This window comes from Pituophis catenifer, unplaced genomic scaffold (assembly GCF_029215685.1).
Source record: "Pituophis catenifer annectens isolate HBS135680 unplaced genomic scaffold, rPitCat1.0.hap2 SCAF_1, whole genome shotgun sequence".
In the NCBI taxonomy this organism is placed as follows: domain Eukaryota; kingdom Metazoa; phylum Chordata; class Lepidosauria; order Squamata; family Colubridae; genus Pituophis; species Pituophis catenifer.
Window position 1 is genome coordinate 253,204,424 of NW_027256881.1, and position 22,053 is coordinate 253,226,476.

The window sequence follows — 22,053 nt, forward strand, 5'->3', positions numbered from 1 at the left end:
CCAACCCTGCTGGCCTTTTGTAAGGTCCTAAATACCTGGTTAAGTGCCTGGGCCTGGGGCCCCAAGTGTGCGAAGAGTCCCTCTCCTGCTTGTTTTAACAACCATGGATTGTAATATTCTCCACAGCCACTGTGCACATTTTAAATTTTGTATTATGATGTCAATTTGTTTTTAATTTATTTTATGATTGTTCACCATCCAGAGTTACTTGCCATACAAGAGTCACCTGCCATACAAAATAAATAAATGCATAAATAATCTCCAAAAGAGAATTCTTAGACTTGGAGGAAACATAATTGCTTTATTGTTGCTTTATATTCCCAGATATGAATACAGGACTGATTCACTGGGATTTATTCTCCGGTGAAATCATATGGATTGTATTGTAAAATGATTTACAGATATAATCCTCTCCAATATCATTTCAGAGAGTAAGCTGCATTGACCTTAAAGAGCATCGTTTCTAGATAAAAAAATTATTTATCTGTTTGTTTGTTTGTTTGGTTGGTTGGTTGGTTGGTTGTTTATTGATTAATTTTATATGCCACCATCTCAAGATTCAAGGCAATTCTGGGGCTTACAATGTAATGTAAACATACAACAGGTTGGACTAACTTAGCTTGTACATATGCCCTGTCAGCTTCAGAATAGATGTTTTACTGACATACCAAGCTTCAGATGTACACCACTATTCCTATAGTCATAAAACATAGAATTGAACAGTATTTCAACAAATTCATATTACATGGCAATCAACCCTACATTAATACAAGTACTAACAGCTTCAAAAAGATATAAATGATCGAACCAGATTGTTAATTTACATAGTACCTTCATGGAACATTTAACGTGAGAAATACAACACCAAGGAAACAGATTCCCCCAGGTTCTTGATTATCTCCTGGATTAAGAATCTAAGAAACAGACTATTACAACCCCTAATAGAACTGGTCTCCTGTTTTCCACAGTGGCCAATCAAATGATTTGCCAATGGGAAGCCTAAAGCAATATATAAAGGCTGATTTTCCTTATTACTGTCCCTAGCATGGGGCAGCAGATCATGCCTTTTACATTTGAGAATCTACGTCTACCATGACTTGCAGACTTTAACAACATACAGAACTTCCATAAAAGAGTAAAATTATGCAATACATAATGCCACAAAATATTAAATACACATATTTCTTTCAGAGCTTCTACATCAGTGGTGGGATTCAAAAATTTTTACTACCGGTTCTGTGGGCATGGCTTGGTGGACGTGGCTTGGTGGGCGTGGCATGGCATGGCTTGGTGGACGTGGCTTGGTGGGAATGGCAGGGGAAGGATACTGCAAAATCTCCATTCCCTCCCCACTCCAGGGGAAGGTTGCTGCAAAATCCCCATTTCCTCCCGATCAGCTCGGACTTGGGAGGCAGACAATAGATGGGGGCAGGGCCAGACAGAGGTGGTATTTACCGGTTCTCCGAACTACTCAAAATTTCTGCTACCGGTTCTCCAGAACTGGTCAGAACCTGCTGAATACCACCTTTGTTCTGTATTTTCCACTATCACCATCTTTCCCAATTTTATAACTGTGCACTGAAGCTTAAAAACAATATCCAGTTTCTATTCATTTATTTTATGTTTGCTTGGATGCTTTACTGTCAACAAAATAGCGACTCTATTTTAGGCTTTTTCTAAGACAGTAAACTAATCATATATTAATGTTTAAATATTTGAGAATATGAGAGGCAGTTTGGCGTAGTGATTAAGAACATCAGGCTAAATATCAGGAGACTAAATTCTAGTCTTGCCTTAGGAATACAACCAGCAGCTGACCTTGGGCTAATCAGTTTCTCTCATCCTAGGAAGCAGGCTATGGCAAACCACTTTTGAAAAATCTTGCCAAAAAACTGCAGACTTGTCCAGGCAGTTTATGAGAATTTGACACAACTAAATGGAAAGGGGAAAAAATGACAATATACTCTATCTGCAAACAGAGTATATTTCAAATTGTTTTGTGACCTGAGCTATGGCGGATCAAACTGAACTTGAACTAATTCAGATGAAGTTATTAATTCTGAGCATTTTTCTGTCTTTTTCAAACCAGCACATAATATATATTTTTAGTTATGATAGATTGACTGCAATGGCCTCATTATAGGAAATAGTGAAGAAAAAGCTGTATTCTAGAATCAAGACATTTATCTGTACAATCTATTATTCTATTTCATTTATACAGTGTAACCAGGGTCACACACTGATCCATACCAGGCACAAATAAGTCACATTACAGCCATATAGGAATACGGTATTTAACTTTCACCAGCTTGAGAATTGTATCTGATTTTGCACAGCATGTTGAGACCATACTCCTCATCTGGATGTGGTTGTTGTGATCCTTGGGAAGGAGGTCCAGAAGTTTTTAAGGCCATAGAATTTGACCCTTTAACCCATTCCCATTAATCAAAGGAAGAGGGTATATATGTGATCATTTTGGTCATTTGCTCAAGAGGAAGATCTGGGAGCCATAAAAGATATGCAGTCCGGTTCCCAAGTTGCATTTTCTGCATTCCTGGCTTAGTATGTCATGTAAATCCAGTCAAATGTGCAATAATTCAGCAAATCATCATTAAGCCATTTTAGGCTTAGCACAATGTCTGAAGTCTGTCACAGAAAACAAAATGAATGGACCCAGATTGTCTGGAAAAGTATCCTTCCAAAACATAAGCTAGTGTGAATGGTCCAGTAAAATTATAAGCATCACCTAGATTTTTACTAAGAAACTCAACACTACCCATTCATACAATGATATGGAGATATTGGGGTTTAACTTACTTCAGTCTGATTGATTCAACCTCTCCAATGCCTAGCTATTTCACCTTCTGGCTAATCCAACTTCTTCTAAGCAAATGTTAAGATAATAAATCTCCCAGAGCTTTACCTAAATGCTTAGAACACTTGGTATTATACACACATTCTCAGAGGCCCAATTATGGGACCTGGCAGCACAGTTTTAAAGACAAAATAGGTATTGTATGTCTTTTTATTTGCCTGGCAAACTCAGTTGTTCAACTTGCCTTCTGAGTGGGGAGCAAAAGAAGGACCAAGTGGGCCTCACCCTGCCCAGCAAACTTTTATCCTTATGCAAACTGCTTGCAACATTTTATTTTCCTGCCCGTCCTTCTTGGCGTGATTAATAAAGTGATGCTTTCATCTACACCTCAGGGTGAATGTTTAATTAAAACTAGGGGGTATTCATTTTCAGACAGGAGAATGTGTAACAAGTTGCATCACTTGCCTTTGGAGAGGCTTTAACAAAGCAATTTTACTTACAATCCCTATAATCTAGCACAAATAATATGAAGTTGGTCAAAATAGCATATATAATTATAATTTGCTTTTTCAAAAATCTTCAATAATAAAAATGCTGCACCAGTTCTACAAACTTCTGTTTTAGGGAGCTTTAGCAGCTAAAATGTGGCTAATCAGACATTCCCGCTTCCAGTACAAGTATACAAAAATCATTCCTGATTCAAAGATAACAAGCTTGGGCAACAATAAAACAAATTCATGGACTGAAAGAATTTACTGTCGGAACCAATAGCAGTGGTCTTTTTATTTACTTTAAAAATTAATATTCATCTGAGTGATTGTTAGTGTTCCTTTGTGCCTTTTTGGTATTTATAATTTGCCCTTAATTTTCTGTTTTTTTCTGATAATTTTCCTTAAAATGCATGAACAGATCTAGTTTTTGAATGTCTATTGAAAGCAAATTTTTAAACCTTCATCACTTCCTCCTCACGTTTTCATTCTACCATTACATAACTCTCATTCTAAGACATCCTGGATAAAAAGGTTTCACAACCCACCCATCCTAGCCAGGAATGCCTCAGAACATATGAAACCTTCTGTGAAGAATCAAAGAGCTGGATGAGGCAATCAACTTTATTTAGAAAACTGATGTTACCCTTTGAACAGCTCTAGGGGACTTAGAAAAATACAGCCCAAAAACAAGACCATATATCCACTCCTTGCTACTTCCTTGGTTAACAACCATTTCCAAATACAATGATAATAAACAATTCATTTTCCAACCAATGCACCCATTTACACCAGAATTTCATGTGCTTAACACACTAGAGTGAGAGAGTAACTTTGGCATAGCTGTACAAGAGAATTTTATCTAAATGAGACAGCAGTCTCTTTCTCTCCTCCTCTTTGTCATGTGTTCATTTACCAAACATTTGGTTAAGTAACCTTGTCATTGAAATGGAATGGGTCACTAAATGAAGAGCTGTGCTTAGAAAAATGAAGAACATAAAGCCTTATATATAACGTAATTGTATAATGTTAAAACAATTTAAAAAGAGATTTTGGCAATACTATAATTAATAAAATGGGAGGAACGACATTGTTTGTAATGGTTAGTTCTTATTCTCACAAACCATACATTGTTATTCGCTTGTTGAAGCAAAATTTCTAGCTACGAATTTCAAACCCAACCTTCTCCCTCCACTATTTAGTGGGAAGCCAGTGATATCAGGCAGTCATTCTCCTTAAACCCAATCTACCTTACATGATTGTTGTGGAAAGGAAGCTTTATGTTTGCTCCCTTGAGGTCCTCTCTGTAACTATAATGGTATGTGGCAATGACCTTGGGACACAGGTGGAAGAACCACAGACTAGACATCAGTTAGAGAAGAGGCAGCTGAGCCTGCAGAAGGAAAGTGGGTGTGGTAAACATCTCAGACAAAAACCTTCCCTAGTTTCTTGAACTGTAAAGGTGACAGAAGGAGGAGATATACTTTCAGACTCACAAGATTTTGTTAATGGAACTTTACAATAAAGTTAGAGCTAGCTTTTCTGGGCATGCTTCTTGTCTGGACTATCTCACAAGGCTGACAGGAACTCTTTAAAACAACTGCCATGGGTGAATCCTGGGAAAAGGCATGGTTATATTAAAGAATGGCACACAAGAGTTTAATTCGTGCCACTATGTGCATTCCAAGAAATCTATTGGGAATCAAATCCAAGCAGTGCTTCAGAGCCCTACTACTGACCTGTACTTACTTAATAACCAATTCTCTAATTCCACAATCATTTTCAGTCAATCTGTTTTCTGCTTCCCAATGAAAAAAATCACATTTGTCTCTTCTTACATTTCATATTGCTGTTTTCAGCACCTTTCTTTAATCAGATGAGTTCAGAAGACATGACATTTTTCTCAAAGTGAAAAAAAATAATCCTCATGCTGTCCTACTTTCATCCCTGTCACACCTGCATAAGATGTCACAATGCAATCAAACAAAGGAGTTTGTGCCGCAACAGTGCGACACCACTTTATCTTCTGCCCCTCCTTGAATTCCTTGAAGATACCTCCCCCTAAAACTAATCAAGATCTCACTCAAAATACATTCCTGTTCCTTATGCTCTTTCTGCAACTGATCACTAAGTAGTTTTTAAACATTCCTTATCTCTAGTGTAAATGATCTTTCTAGGCTATGAACATGTCAGCTATGAAGGTAATGTAGATTAATATAGAGTATGGCAAATATAACCTATCACTATTCTTACCCTTGTTAGAACTGGGGAATCAATTCCGACAAACAGAATAGTTAACACATAGACCAACCATATGCAATAATTTATCATTTTAACTGTGAATGAGAAAAGTGTAGCTGATTCTCCACTATCATCTCTTTCATACTGCATGTAATCTCATTTAAATAAAATTCTGACATGTTTTCTTTCCTCTCCATGCTGCTAACATATTAATTAGAGTTTTGCACCTGGTGCCTTGCATGGGCCTATGAGAATATAACTGTTGATTGATTCTTCTCTCTCCTTTCTTCTCGCCTCATTTGCTTTTTAAAAAATATATTTTGATTTATAAAAGAAAATAAGGACATAGAAATATTAAGGGATTCTGTCTCCCCTTTCCTACCTTGTTCAGCATTCTGGTTTTTGACTGGTTAGTAAATTTGTAATTACTCATTTCTAACCAAACATTTTAAAATACTATTATTTCTGTTAATCAGCTTTCTTATCTGTTTCAAAGAAAACAAGCAAACCCCACACAGATCTAATGTGAATACATGCAGCATATTTATACTCACATTTGCAGCTTTGCACTTGGTTTTGGCCACAACAGTTCACAGCTCACAGCCGTGAATTGTAGAAGCTGTTCTTTATTTTAAAAAGCAGCCTAGGGATTCAGTGTTCAGGGATACTACAGGGAAAAGCAATCCCAAACACGCACATAATAATATAGTACAGTGTGAACTCAATACAAGACGAATTATGGTGTTATCCTGTTTTCAAATGACAGTCACTCAGTTCAGGCTAAGTTTGCTATTAGATTCCTTTTGCTGGCAAAACAAAAAACACACCAAAATAGTATATGTGCATGACTTTATATAACTTTTTTGTGATTTTATAAAATACTGATATAATTGTTAGACTTGTTGTTTATATTAGCATAAATATAAAAATGAATAAAGTTGAAGATTTGGTACAAATATCAAGCAGTTAACTTTGTTCTCAACATTGGTTTAACAGAATGCCCACAAAACAGAAAATAAAGTGTTTCCAGTGGATTCAATGAAAAGTCCAAAATTCTCTTCTTTCTTCCTAACCTGACATGCTATAACAGAGACAGAAATTTGTCTCAGTATCAAATCACAAGTATAAATAACTTCCAAAACATAACGCAAAATAATTTTTCAGTATGTAAATTTTAGGTCTACATTCGCCTCTTCATACTACATTTAGAACCCTCAAATGAACATGAACTGAACAAAAGAGAACTCAGAATAAATAATAAAGGATGAAGACACAATCTTAATGCTTATTTTTACATGAATTCATAGAATCACGCAACAATTCTAACATGGAAATTCAGAATTAGGCTTCTAAATTATGGTGTGTTCTAAATATTTTGATCTACAAATCATATCAGAGATTGGAGGATATTGGTTATAGAGTAATTAAGTTCTATTAAGGTGATAGCAACTCCAAGGCCCTTCTAAAGTACCTTTATTTTATTTTGGCACATATGGAGAATAGTGGGAAGAAAAGGAAGGGAAAATCCTTATACAGTCATCCTCAGCTTACAATCATAATGGCCCCTATTACAATCATCTGTCATGAAAATTATAAAGTGGGTCACCATGTGACCATACCTGTTTTTACCTTTTTTGAGGCAGTCATAAAGTGACTACCATAGTTGTAAAACAAATGCTAGTGTCATAAAGTGAACCCATTGTTCGTTATGGGTCATTTTTGGCAAAAGCCATTAGGGCAAAAATATTGTAAAGCACGGTCAGGATGCTGCAAACAGCCATAAAGGCAGGACAGTAGCTAAGCACGTGACATGGGATCACATGACCATGGAGACAGGTGACTATTGAAACTTCAGAACCAGGTTGTAAATACCTTTATGGGGCACTGTTATAGCTTCAACCGACTGCTGAGTAATCAATCACAATCAATCACGCATATTTACTTAATAATAGATGCACTTATTAAAATATCAGGCAGCCAGTAAGGAAGCATAAATAATCAGCATTCCACATTATTCCTGAAAGAATCCCTGTGTAATTTGGGTAAACGCATGCCAAAATCTGGATAAACTCATGCTATGATGGAAAGTATACTAATAGGGTCACACACTAAGTGCTTTTAGGCAAAGTCTAAAAGGTCTTTAATTCAAATAACTACAGAGGAACATGACAGCATAAATAGGAGAAGATGAGGAGCAAAAAAGTACCATTCTACAAACACATCTTACTACATTAATGAGTTTTTAAAAAAATATTACATTGTAGAAATAAATAACGTTATAAAGTACTTACAAATATCTCTGGTTAATCAGCTAAAATCTACAAATGTTATATTTAATCATTACATGGATTAAAAGTAATAATAACAACACTGTTTATTGGGGAAAGACAGGTTTCCAGAAATTGATGCATCTTCAAGTTACCTCAAATAAACCTGAAGATTTTTTTTAAAAAAAACCACACCGTATCGTTAAAAATTACAATTACAATCATGTGCACCTACCTGAACATAAGTACCACTGTATTATTAGGACTTATTCCTGAGTAGACACATATAGGTTTGTATCATGGTGTGGGTATCATTCAGAAGTAGTACAATAGAATAACTGAACATCTTAAGGTACCACTATTAGCATCAGGCTCAGCTTCTGTTGCCTGTATAAATGCTTTCCCTCTCCATCTGTCCTTGGCAGGAATTTTGAGCCCTTTCAGAGACATTCCGATTAATCTTTCTGATGTCCTCCATTTACCATCTTCCATTTACCATTGCTATATGGTAGGTTTTTTGCTAATTCTTCATATACTTGCATCATTTCTCCAAAGTATTTAAGTTTCTGTTTGCTAATTGTTGTCTCAAGTATCAGTGCATTTCTCCCAGGATCAGTTCATTGGCTCTTTTTGCAAACCATGCAAAACTTTGTAACCGAATCCTGACAGAATATTCTTTCTCAAATGGAAAAATAATATTTGATCTATTTTAATGTTAGTTGCCATGCAATCATTTTCGCTTGTGAGCTTCTTGCCACTGAACTCCTTCCTAAAATTAATTCCATTACTATTCCACAGAATTCCAAGAAAACTATCACCTTCTCTTCATCATAAACTGTAAAATAATTAAGGATGGATGCTTGCCTTTGGTTTAATATTTAATGCATATTGTATAATTTTCATTGAACAGATGCAGAATCAAGCATATTTAAGGGTAAGCAAAAAAAACACACCCTTTTTCTAGAAAAAAACTCATTTCAAGTTTACTATTCATATCCACATCTGAAGTATTGGCTGGAATTTATTCTGATTGGTTCCGATTCCAATTATCTGGGGGTCAATTTGTTGATGCATCAATAATCCCATTAGTAACCATTACTAAAAAAAAAAAAAAAACCTCAGCAAGCCACATGCACACTTCCGTGTAATGCTGTTATACAGTTGTTTTTTGAATCAATGGTAACATTCTTTGCAAGTTCACAGCAACAGAATATTAAAATCCTGAACAAACACGTTTCAGTAGTTTCCTAGATGAACAGCTACGATAGTATTTGGAGCAAATACGACCAAAAAAGCTAAGAAAGTTAAGGAGCCTCAAGCCTCCTTGCTATATTTTCAAAATATAGAGCTTGTTATAAACCTGCTCATGTTAACCGAATAACATGCTCCTTGTAACTTTTCGTTTTATTTCGCAAATAACAAATCATCGTAAAAAAAAAATCTGCCATGCGCAGTTTAGTCAGAATTGTATATTTATAAATTCAACTAAACGACGAGCAACCGCTAACAAATCACCAACTTCAGCTTAATAGGAGCTGAAGTTGGAGCTCAACCTCTCGCCTCAAAACAGCTGCTTTGTATTCTCCCACGTGACTTCTCCGATCAAATCAAAAATGCCGGCTCAGAGCGCGCGATGACATCATTGTTATTGAGAGAGAGAGAGAGAGAGAGAGAGAGAGAGAGAGAGAGAGAGAGAGAGAGAGAGAGAGGCGGAGTCTCACCAGCATAATACAACTTTAAGGACGCCATGGGGAACGAACGTCTCTAGTTTCTACCATAGAGTTATCGAGGGCTAGCACGGACCATAGCTACTACCGGCTCTTTCCGGCCGTTATCGGATGTTGAATGGCTATGTTTCCCTTTCCCGCGTCTTTTCTCCGAGAGCATGCTGGGAAACGTTATTAAAGAAACACGTCTTCCGTTTCATTGGTCTTTCCTGTGCCGCGCTCGACGAAGATGGTAAGTCTCGCTAGGGGCTGTTAGGGGGAAAGCAAGTAAGCAGCGTCGGTTGGTTTTATTTAATTCTAAAAAAAAAAAAAAATCGGTGGTATTACGTTATGCACGGAAAGCTAAAACATCACCTTAGGACTATCAAGTCATAGCAATGGTAGGGTGGAAAAGATTATTTTTTAAAAAAAAAATATTTAAATGAGGTCAATTACAAATTAAATTTTGCGCTTCTGCAGAAAAAGAAATAGCGATGGCCAAAATATTGGGTTTTCAGGACGATTTCCAAGATTCAGACTAAACCTGTAGACTCGGGGCAGCGTAGTGTTTGAACACAAACTTTTTATATCCTTTTTTTTCCAAACTTAAACATGTACAATATTCCTGCGTTTCTACTGGTTTGACAAAAGCTGGTGTATATTAATTTTTGGTCAGTTTCTTTTGAATGCTGCAAATAATAATGCAGTCATATGTACCATAAATACGGATGGAATTAATCTTACTATGCTGATCAGCAAGAAATAATTTGTGACCGAGACTAGAGTCACATCTAGATGCCATCAGTCGTCATGGTGTGCTATAGTCCTCGAAGAATAATGACTGACCTTTATTCACTGACTCTGTGATTCATTAGCAGACTCAGCTGCCAGGTTGGTAACAGGTTGGTTTTAAATTACGGGCCAAACTTATTTAATTATTTTAAATCTATTTTTAACTTTTGTGTATAAATGTTTTTTATCTTTGCTGTTCACCGCCCTGAGTCCGAAAGGAGAAGGGCGGTATAGAAATCTGAAAAATAAATAATAAACAAACAAACAAACATGGTATGAATTACAACAAACTTTCACTGCATTGCTGGAGATAGGAGATAGCTTGTGGTGGACATGGTAGTTCTGATGAAAGTAGCATTCACTTAACATTTAAAAACAAAATAGAGAGCAAAAGGGACAGACCTATTTTGCTTTCTAAAAGAAACAAATTCTTCAAAAAGGGAATAAAAGACTAGAACTACTAGTATTTAGTACTAGTACTACTACTAGTAATATTATTAGTACTAGTAATAACATAACTATTATGTTATTTGTAAATAAATTATAAAAAGCAATTGCTTGGTAGTGAGATAACTCAATTATGTTCCAAAATGGGTTTGACTCATACCTGAAATTGTGCCCCAAAACATGGATAATTAGTTGATTATTGTATTCTATGAGCTATTATAATTATTTCAGATGTTTTCAATTGGGCATTGATTTTTGATTTTCCCCTTTCATATATTTTTAAACTTACTGTAGTTAGCAAATTTTAAAATTCTCTATCAGTCAGTCAGGATTTGCCTAATCCTATGTTTGTGTAGAATTCTCCATAGGATTACAGAATCTAGATTGTCCGATGTATTTCTGTAGATATTAACATATCAGGTTTTGTTAGATTTGTTACATTGTTTGGCAAACAGTAAGTTAAATCTTTTCTTTCCATGGAGCTAGAGTTGCATTGCGATATATTTAGCTGTGCTATGATTCCTGTAGGAAGACTACTAATCTTAGTTCATTGCTTATACACACCTTTTTGGCCCCTCTGCACAGCAGCTCAACATCCAGCGTTGGGGCTGAAGTAAGAGGCTGAGAGCCTTCAGCAGGCTCATCCAGCCTCAGCGCCACCACTGCCACTGAGAAATGCCACCTAATTCCCCACACTCCAGCCAACCATGCTAGCATCATTGTGCAAAGCCCCAGTTGCCCCGCCACTATGTTCTGGATTCCTAGCTTTACCTTTCCATTAACCCAACCATTTTTCTCCCGCCTGTTCATGAGGCCCTATTTGGAGAGAGTAGTCCATGTGGCTTGAGAAAAGCAGCCTCAGGAAGAAGGCCCGGTGTAGCTGGTAAAAGATAAGGTTTACTGTTTTGGTAATTGAAGAGAGGCTGCTGCATTGCTATAGACTAATAGACACAACAAGCCTGATTATAGATTCAATACTGACTTTTGATTTTTTTTTTTCAGGGTTACTACAGAATTGGTGGAAAGAAGAAGGTGCTTTAATAATTGATTACAGAATTCATCTGCAGCTGACAAAGTGATGTTTATATTTCAATAAAAATATATAAAAACCGAAGCCGATTGATTTCTGCTTAATTATTTGGGCATCAGATTTTGAGGGGTGAAATGAAATTCCCAAGTTCTACAACTTCAATTGGCAAGATCCTGTATTTATATAGTAAGATGATGTGACTTATTAATTAAAAGACATTTTTATTTATTATGGAGAACCAGTTTGGTGTAGCGGTTTAAGGCATCAAGCTAGAAACTCTGAGATCACGAGTTCTAGTACCGCCTCAGGCACAAAGCAAACTGGGTGAACCTGAACCATTTTCTCTCCCTCAGACCTAGAAAGGAGGCAGTGAGGAATGGATAGAAGAAACTGCAAAGTTCAAAGCTTGTAAAAATATTTTTAAAAGTTTCAGATGGGAAAAAACCGTACAAGGTTCAACTCTAGGTTTTTAGTTGTTAATTTCAATGGTAGTGAGAGGGAATGCTTATCAGAGATGTAGATTACATGAGTTAAGATAGCTAATAGTCTAGAAGAAAAGCAAAATTTTAAATTAGATATATGGGTTGAAAGTAAGTTACCTACTGAACATGAAAATAGCCCTGCAGTCAGATCAAATCTTTCTCAGTTCACCATTTTCTCATGGCCAACCATTTGCCTCGGGTGGTTACAAACATTTGGTGATACCTTTTCCGCAATGGTTCCCCTGAAATTAGTATTTGGAAGTGTACTACCTTCAACCTTAAGAGTCTATGTCTTCCAGACTAATAGCCCTTGCTTTTCATGAATGAACTCCGCTCTCTTACTGTTGTAGAAATAAGGAGCTGAAGCACATTCCTGGGTCAGACAGATCTGTTTATTTGCGCAAAGATTCAGGGCTATGTTTGAATGTTGCAACCTGAATGAAGATGGGTCATTTTTCTATTACTTAAATATGTTTTTAAGACAGAGTTCCATGAGCCTTTTCCGGCTTCCATATATGGTTACATTAAAAATACATTTCACTTTACTAATTATCAAACCATTACCTACTACTTAATACAATTATTTTGGCTATACATTTTCACTACTCCATGATTAAACCATTATACCTTAACTAACCCATCACTTTATGTTTTACAACTGTTCTTTAAAAGCTGTAATGTGTAAATGCAGAAATTATGACTATACTTTTAAACAATAAATAACTTTTTGTATCCCCTGTATCCGTCCAGATGTTCACATTTGATTCTGTTAAGATGTATAGAATCAGTGGGTTTGACACAGGGCCATAGGTCAAGTGATTATGGGGACATCCATGAACTAATTGCTTAGTTCCATTCACCAAACTCCTCTTAACTTTTCTGCTGGATGACAGTTGAGCCTCATCAGAAGATATATTTGACTAATAAGGCAGTCCAGCTGCCTTTAGCCAGCACGTATCCTTAAGTGAATAGATGAGCTCATTCAAAGGTTGCTTAGAGTTCATAGGATTTGATCTGACTTTATATACCTGACTTGGAATGATTATTTCTTTTATTCACCTTTTATTTTCTCTTATTTACCTTAATTCCATCTCATTACAGACTCGGGATAGTCTTGTAATAATGAATTTCCCAAGTTAGTAGGGCACAGCAAGAACTGCTTTGGTCTGTCCAAAAACTCCAAATACTAGACATTTCAGTGTGAATGCCCTGCCTTTATTCCAACAGATTTTAACATTCTAGCATTTTCCTCAACAAAGATGTTCTACCCGCTTGACAAGTACAGTGCTTTAGTTAAGGAAATCTGCAGATATAGGAGGGGGGTTACTTGGCTTGGCAATAGTATCTGCAAAAGGATCATAAAAGTAATGTTACAGTGCAACTGCAAAAAGGCAGCTTTTTTTCCTTCCATCAATAGAATTATAATTTTAAAATTATAGAAAATTAATTGCCCTTTGTATTCTGTACTGGTCTGCTTGTCACCTGTAATATTCTTACATTCTGGGCACATCACACTGGGTCCATATCACTAATTACCTAGTTATATTTTTCTAATGGTCTTTCAACAGACACCAACTGGGCCAAATCATTTTTTTGGAATAGTATGCAACACCTTTGGCCAGAAAGTGCTAGTGTCTCACACATCGTTTTTTTCCCCCTTAATCTGATAGATTACACTGCATTTATATTTTCTTACAAAACTTGTTATAACAAATTCCTGTTCCTTCCAATCTTAGTAATTGTTTTTATTTTCCTGTCTTCGTCTACAATCTACTACTATAAATTTAAAAGTATGGTCTACACCAAATTCCTGTTTGTAGTCCCATCTTAACTTTTTCAGTCTTGCCTTTTCTTCCCACCGCCAAGTCTTCAGTTCTTGCCCATTCTGTCCATTTGAATGTGAAAATGCTTTTTTGCTCTTCTGGATTGGTGAATAGATTTTTTTCTCCCCCACCCATTTCTGGAACAAATCTGAATTCTGCTTCTGAGCTGCTGCACACTACACTTGCAGGCCAAGACTTGCTCTTCCCACTCAGAGCTCCCTCAGCTAGCCTTGTAGTTTTCTTTTGCCGTAGAGAGACTGCTGCCGAGATGTTGCCTTTGTGTTTTCCCACTTCTGTCAACTCCTAAACTTGACTCCTTTCTTGCTTTCTGTCCCATTTTATGAGACATCTCTAATTAAGGAAGGTGGTATCATTTTAACCCTCCTTCCCATGCAGCATCAAAATCCGATCTCAGGAGAGAAATGCCTGAGTGAAGTGTTCATTCTTGCACACATCACTAGGTTCTTCCCCATTAACTAGGCAGATAGAGGTGGCTACAGCTGGACCATTGTCAAGACATTTGATGTGTCTTAGCTGTATTCATACTTATTTCAGCTTCTCCAAGGGGTAGATGTAATCCTACCAAACACTGACAACATAGGGTTTAAAATAAGTTGGGGTGTCTCCTACTGCCACAAAATGTTTATATAATATTCAGAAGAAAATAGCAATGGGTAATTGGAAGTGGAACAAAATCCCATGTTAAAGGATTGTGGGAATTATTTTTATTGAGAAGATGCAAATACAACACTTAAATTCTAGGGACAATATATAAATGACTGGCCTATTTTCTATTACCCCACAATGCAAGATAATTAACATGGAATATTCTGCCTTAAGCACTGGAAAAAACATCCTAATTATAGTTTTGATAGTGGAATCAATTAACTAGGGAAGATGTGGTTTCCTAGTTCCTCAATAACTCAAATCTGGAAACTGGATTGGTGGCCTAAATGTTATCTTCCAGTTCTACAATTCCTCTCAAAATCAACTTTCTAGTATTGAATATAATTGCGAGAATATTCTGATGAAAAATCATTCCAACATTTGAAATAGTTTATTCATGCCTGTGATTTGAGTTTGCGTACATATAGAAACATTTATGCCACTAGAACACAGGCTCCTCCAACTTCCTTGATTTTCTCTTCTGCTCTTCGGCTGAAGAATTTTGCTTTCACAATGACAGGCTGCTTGGGCAGCTTTCCTTTGCCCAGGACTTTGTAATACCCCTGGAAAATATCAAAACACAAGCTTTCAATTAACATGTAGTTTCTTGGAGTCATTACTCATAGCGTCAATAAAATCGACAGGTGTTTTTAAATATTGTATATAAACTCTCATAATTGACGCCTTTATGGATTTAATGGGAGGGGGAAGCACTGATCAGCAGTCCTCTTTAGCTTGTGTATACAATTTACTAGAAGGCTGGCAATCCAAGACCAAAGCACTACATGACAGGGTAAGCTCCCACCTTGCCCCAGCTCCTGTCCACCTATCAGTTAGAAAGCAAACAAATGCAAGTAGATAAATAGGTGCCACTTTGGTGGAAAGTTAACAGCATTCTGTAAATCTCGGCGTATAGTCATGGACCATGGAAGTCTTTGATAATGCTGGTTCCCTCAGCTAGATGAACACTGCCCCCTAGAGTTGCAGACAGCTTGACAAGGGAAACCTTTATCTTTTATAGCATAATTCTATTTGAGTAAGAGCATACTGTCATTTTACTCAGTTTCATTTTAGTTTAACATGATTATTATAGTCCCAAGTTTGTATTCTCTCATTAAAATCTTGAAAGATGATATTTTAATTTGTAAAATCATATAACTGAGATGTTTGGATCTGGATGGACTTCACCTTAATCAAAACTAAGTAGCTATGACTGTTTGTCCCCCACCCCACGGGTTGGGGATGTTTTCATCACTGACATCACTGGTATTGGATAAGGTTACTCTTCTCCATTTTAGACTGATGCACAACTTGGGCGGGCCTCTTGGATTCACAGGTATTGCTTCATGGCAGCTATGGCCAGAAGACCCTTTACATTAGCCTATCTTGTGCACTGGATGTACCGTTCCCTTTTGAATTGTATATTTTAATGTAAGTTGCTCATGTACTGGAATAGGCAAACATAATAGGAATTTTCAAAAAACAGATGACCTCACTTACAGAGCGTACAACATCAATAACTGGAGCTAGTCCTGCTGGATTTTTCGCATAATTCAGCCTTGTTTGCTCACTAACAAGCGTCCAGAGCTTATCCAGATTCACTGTCGGGCAGAAGTGTTGGTTCTTTTTCAAGTGGTAATGTCTCATACCAACCTTTCCAAAATAACCAGGGTGGCTAGGGGAAAAAAATTACATGCAAAGTAAATTTACTGGCCAATGCATTATGATACTCACTGGTAACTTAAATAGAAAATACAAAAGACATCCATCCATCATCTAATTTATTGGCCACCCGTCTTACCACAGGGTATTCTACAACATACTTTATAGAAGGAATGCCTTTTGTCTTCAGTTCATGACTTAATGTCATAATAAATCGGAAGATTTATTGAAGAACTTAGTTCAACACATAAAATCTAATTATATTAATATGGTTATTACAAATTCATTCCCTGTACTCAATGCTATTCCCCTCCATCTACTATGCCTAGATGCCATTTCTATTTCCAAGCAGAAATACCAGGATCCATCAATGGCAAGGTATAAAAATGTTGCTGTAACAGGGAAGAACAATGGCTAGTTACATCATTTCATTTTAGAAAACATGTAATTTCTTAACCATTTAGAGCCTTCTGTTACTAACCTGGTGGCTGACTGTGTTGGGAAAGAGACAGTCAGTGAATAAAGGTCAGTTGTTACTCTCTGAGTACAATAGCACACCATGATCACTGGCAGTACCAAGATGTGACTCTAGTCTCAGCTATTTGTAAGTTACTTCTGACAATGAATTATAAATGACAACTGCAATCCTAAAGATTGTATTAAAACAGTTTCCCCCAATTTTTAGATGTGTTGAACTGGGCAATTTCCATCACCTATCCAGAAAACTCAAATAGTGGGTAAGTATCAGAGGACTGTATACAGCTTTGTTTCAGGTAGGTAACAAAATGTATTCAGGATATGAAAGCTGATCTTGGTTCATAACGTAGATCTGCTCTTTTTATTACACAAAACTAAAATACAAAAGGCAGTTGTGAGATAAAAAGGAAAAGTAGCTTACTATTTGTCAAAGTTAATTCTGTGGTGGTGCATACCGCCAGCATTTCCACGGCCTCCTGGATGCTTCCTGTGTTTGCCTATGATAAACAACAAAAGCCATTAATTGGAATTTAATCTAGAAAAGTTATTCCGTCTCGAATACTACTTAATGTGTTAATTTTAGCCTTTTTCAAATGCAGGAGTGTTCAACCTTGGCAATTTTTAAGACTTCCCATGCTGGCTGGGATTTCTGGAAGTTGAAGTCTGCAAGTCTTAAAAGTTGCCAAGGTTGGACACACATTTGTTTTAATGTAATAATTATCCTTTAAGTTTCATTCTAATAAATCATGTAGATACTTTGAATCTGCACAGATAACAAAGCAATCACTGTCACAGATGTTGAAGACTTGGAATATCTAGACAGAACTGTTTTTGTGTCTTGCCTTTGAGACTGATTATTAACCCTTCTTCAGGGAAGATAGTACAAACACCAGGTATGTCACATGAAGATGTTATGCAAGCCAATCTACATCAATAGTCAAATTCAACATAAATCTTGGCAGCCAAAGATGGAAGCTTATGGCCTTTTGGAAGTTAGTGTTGTCAGCATAGATAATGCTTATTTCTACTGATTCAACAGCATCTAGAACATGAAATTCCTCTATTCTGATATAGATGATGTTGCCATCTTCACTAAGAGAAGCTTAACTGTGAATTATTCATTGCTTTTTGGTAACCTCTGTTCTAATCTTCATATACTAAAAGCAAGTAAATATACTAAAAGCAAAGAGCTGCGGATTCAGTTCTACAGAGGAATTATTGAGTCTGTCATCTGCACCTCTATAACTGTCTGGTTTGGCTCTGCAACCAAACAAGACAGACACAGACTTCAATGGATAATTAGAACTGCAGAAAAAACAATTGCTAACAACCTGCCTTCCATTGAGGACCTGTATACTGCACGAGTCAAAAAGAGGGCTGTGAAAATATTTAGACCCCTCACATCCTGGACATAAATTGTTTCAACTTATACCCTCAAAACAACACTATAGAGCTCTCCACATCAAAACAAGACACAAGGACAGTGTTTTCCCAAATGGCGTCGCTCTGCTAAACAACTAATTCCCACAACACTGTCAAATTAACTACTAAGTAATAGTATTACTATTCTTCCTTCTCATCCTTACTAGTACCTATCTTTTCCCACTTATGGCTATATTCATGTTGCTTGTATCTTTATAACTTATATTTTTATTGTTTCCTAGTATGATTTGATTGCTAATTAGTATCCTATGACTATCATTAAGTGTTGTATTTTATGATTTTTGATGAATATATTTTATTTTTTCTTTATGTACTCTAGGAGCATATGCACCAAAGACAAATTGCTTGTGTGTCCAATCACACTTGGCCAATAAAGAATTCTATTCTATTCTATATCTGCTGTTCTCTTTATGTATATATAAAACTGTAGCAGCAAATTTATTTACCTAATTATACTGCATTAATTGCACTAATCTGCACAGCATTTTCAGGGCTGCAATCCAAAATAACCTTCTGATGTCATTTGTTAAGTTATTACTTGACTTCTGAGTAAATATTTTCACAATTAAAAATGCCCACTAAATAGGGTATTACAGACAAAATCAGACAATGCTACTACTGCAATAAAAGTATTATAAGATAGAAGCCAGAACATTCATCTCAATAATTTAAAACCCTGCAACTCTCAAGGCAATACATTCTGAACACGAACAAAATATCCTACCTCATCAGAAGCAAAATAAGGTGCAAATCTGTTTTTCAAAAGAAGAAATCAAAGACCTACATTGATCTATATTTTGAGTGCTCTCCATCCTAACATTCTTAGATGATAGCAATACCAAATAGGGCATTTGATATTTGTTACAAATTTAAGCATTCATATAACTCACCTCAGTAAATTCCATAATTTTTCCATACAACAAACTGTTACTATGCATTGTTTAGCTAAAGTAATAATATAAAAACAATTCAAAAAATGTGTGCTTGTGTATTTCCCAGGATTTCTAATTTCATAGCATGAGGGAGAAAAAAATCTGTCTTTTCCAAATTTCCAAAACCTTTATATCACTAGTGCTTACCAATACGTCCATGGCCATGACTGATGTGCCCCCTTAGTTTCCTTGTCTTCCTCAGTCTGGAAGGCTTAAAAATGTAAAAAAACAAACTTGGTTATAATGCACCCTACTTTTTGAAATCCCCTCCCTTTATTTCGCCCAACTCTGCGGAAGGTTCTCTTCAATCTTTACACAAAGAAACCAAATTTTTGCATTGGGTCTGCTTCACTGATTATTTAGGGTTTTTTTTATTTTAAAAAAATGTAGGAAAAACGTAGGAAAAACCAGAGGAAAGTTGTTGTTGTAGTGGTGGCAAGACAGGCGACTCTTCGATCACTTTCTTTCAGGGAATGGTGGGCTTCGGTCCAACCCCAACAAATAATTAAACCCAAACCCAACAAAATTAAAACTGGGCCGAGTCAACGTCTTCTTGTCGCTCCCGTCCTTCCATGTAAATCTAACGAGGGTCGCCTTCCCCCCCCCCCCCCCACCAGCCCAGCCCTCCGCCGGAGAAGTCTCCCGCCCTCAGGGCAACCTCTCCTCGGAATATGGAGAGACATACAGGCAAAGGCCTGGGCAGCCCCGGCAAGAGCAGCAAGCGAAACCCGCGCGGCGTCTCCCTGTCCCGAAAAAAAGGGGCCAGAAACCCCCGAGCCCGAGACTAACCACGTTGTTCCCAACCTACCATCTTGCTCGATCGGCGACAAAAAGAACGAAGGAAGTTGGAAGCAAGGTCTCGCGAGATTTCGCGTCCCCCTCCGGGAAAAGTTCTTTTCTCGCGATCTCTTGAGGAGAGAAAGAGAGAGAGAGAGAGAGAGAGAGAGAGTCTCAAATGCTCCCGTTTCCGCTTCCGGTTTTTCCGAAGTGGGCCTTTCTTTAAACTTGGTAGCAATTTAGGAATTTTGAAAGAATGAAGGCTGTTGTGAAAGAATTTTTTTTTTCGTTTCGCTTTTGATAATCCTACCCCGTTTTCCTTCCTGGTTTTTCAAAATAACTTTTTTATGGTGGGGTTGGCTGCCTAAATAAAACACTAACGAAAAAAGTTTGGCATTGGGCATAATTTTAATTTGTTTTATTTATAAATAAGCGCTTCAAAGAAGACGCTCTGTAACAGCTCTGTCCTGCTATTCTTTCAACCCAAGAAATGAGACCCGCTTCTCAAAGGCTGCCTCCCTAAAATAATCCGCCACGGCAGGCAGACATTTCATGGGTATACTATATAGCCCCTTAATGCAGGGGTCTCCAAACTTGGCGACTTTAAGACTTATGGACTTCAACTCCCAGAATTCCCCAACCAGCATGGCTGTCTAAGGAATTCTGGGAGTTGAAGTTCACAAGTTTTCAAAGTTGCTAAATTTGGAGAGCCCTGCCCCTAATATAACCCTGATTACTCTTCCACGATGAGGAGTGCTCTATTTCTTGAATTTCTGGCCCTTACACAGCCTTTAAAAGGACAGGAATGTGGGTTCCTCGGAAAGGCTTAGTCAATAATCTGATTTCTCTTAAGGGACTGTAGTTGTACATTAAATAAATCATCTAATTGTGTGATTTTTTAAATCAATGTCCTCACCTGAGTGTAAAACAGCAAAAATCCGACTACAGGTAATGTTGCCAGGTGTCCACTATTTGAGCAGACACACATTATGTTCACTATTTTTTTTTCACAAAATAGTGGACATTTTTTTTAATTCAAAAGCTTTATGATGAAATTAAAATGTAATTTAATATTTTACATATTATAATATATTTGATGTTTTGAATTTTAAGTAAAGTTTTGAAGTTATTATTTTAATACGTGTTAAAATGTTAAAAGAAAATATATAATTTAATTGTAAAAATTTTTTTTATTTTTTTACTACTTAACCCCCACCCACCCCTTGTCCGCTATTTTTTGGAAGCAGACCTGGCAACCCTAACTACAGGAATTTAAATTGATTGAACTCTCGCTGTGCCATTTCTCCTTCTGTCCATGTGTGTGAGATTAATGCTCTGCTTGCAGCTCAGGGATATAGTTCTTGTGTTAAAGAGAGACACAAACACATTCTCTCTCTCTCTGCTTCTCTTGTACAGCATTTTTTAATTATTTTTACTTCTCTTAAAGAACTGGCCTTTCTAAATGTTTTAAGATATTTAACTTTTAACTCCCAGAATTCCCCAGTTGGCCAACTACAGTGTGAACTATTTCATCCATTCCCTGCTGTGGTGTAAACAAGCAACAGACTACACTTGCCAGGTTTCTGCCAAGCTTTAGATCGAACATTGTTGAGGTTACAACTCCCCTAAAGCTCAGTAAAACTTGCTTCTGATGAAATGGGTACATAAATAGATGTCTGGCTTTGGCTGCTGCTCTTGTGCAAGTTTAGCAAATTCAATGGCTATCTTACCTGTTCTAAAAAGGTAGAGTTAATGCATCACATAACAAAGTGAATCTAAAAAATTTGCCTAAAAGACTCTTCTGATTTAAATATGCACACTATGAGAAAGTTGATATCCAAGCATCACTGAGGTGAAATATCTGTTTTAACTCTTATAAGTAGACAGAATTATCAAACTTGCTGGGATCCAGAAGATTCATGCTGCATTCATGTGTAGTTCCAATAGCCTTCTCTCCTCCCTCTCTCACATTTTTAGTTTTCAAAAGTATAGAATTTCAGCCATT

The 22,053-nt window shown here is 36.7% G+C and overlaps 1 protein-coding gene, 1 long non-coding RNA gene and 2 other non-coding genes across 4 annotated transcripts; 2 read left to right on the forward strand and 2 right to left on the reverse strand.

The window, feature by feature from the left end:
* Positions 1 to 9,567: 9,567 nt before the first annotated feature.
* LOC139327603 (uncharacterized) lies at positions 9,568 to 11,870 on the forward strand. The gene is made up of 2 exons (XR_011601677.1): positions 9,568 to 9,770; positions 11,759 to 11,870. It is a non-coding gene; the product is annotated as an uncharacterized lncRNA (long non-coding RNA).
* On the forward strand, positions 10,290 to 10,421 carry LOC139309140 (small nucleolar RNA SNORA3/SNORA45 family). Its single transcript, XR_011599798.1, has one exon. It is a non-coding gene; the product is annotated as a small nucleolar RNA SNORA3/SNORA45 family (small nucleolar RNA).
* A 3,259-nt stretch (positions 11,871 to 15,129) lies between the features above and the next one.
* RPL27A (ribosomal protein L27a) lies at positions 15,130 to 20,170 on the reverse strand. The gene is made up of 5 exons (XM_070933876.1): positions 20,080 to 20,170; positions 19,419 to 19,482; positions 17,318 to 17,393; positions 16,258 to 16,432; positions 15,130 to 15,320 (listed from the first exon to the last, which is right to left on the reverse strand). The coding sequence occupies exons 1-5, from the start codon at positions 20,080 to 20,082 to the stop codon at positions 15,192 to 15,194; spliced, it is 447 nt and encodes a 148-aa protein (XP_070789977.1). The 5' UTR covers positions 20,083 to 20,170; the 3' UTR covers positions 15,130 to 15,191.
* Positions 16,888 to 17,018, reverse strand: LOC139309142 (small nucleolar RNA SNORA3/SNORA45 family). Its single transcript, XR_011599800.1, has one exon. It is a non-coding gene; the product is annotated as a small nucleolar RNA SNORA3/SNORA45 family (small nucleolar RNA).
* Positions 20,171 to 22,053: the final 1,883 nt, after the last annotated feature.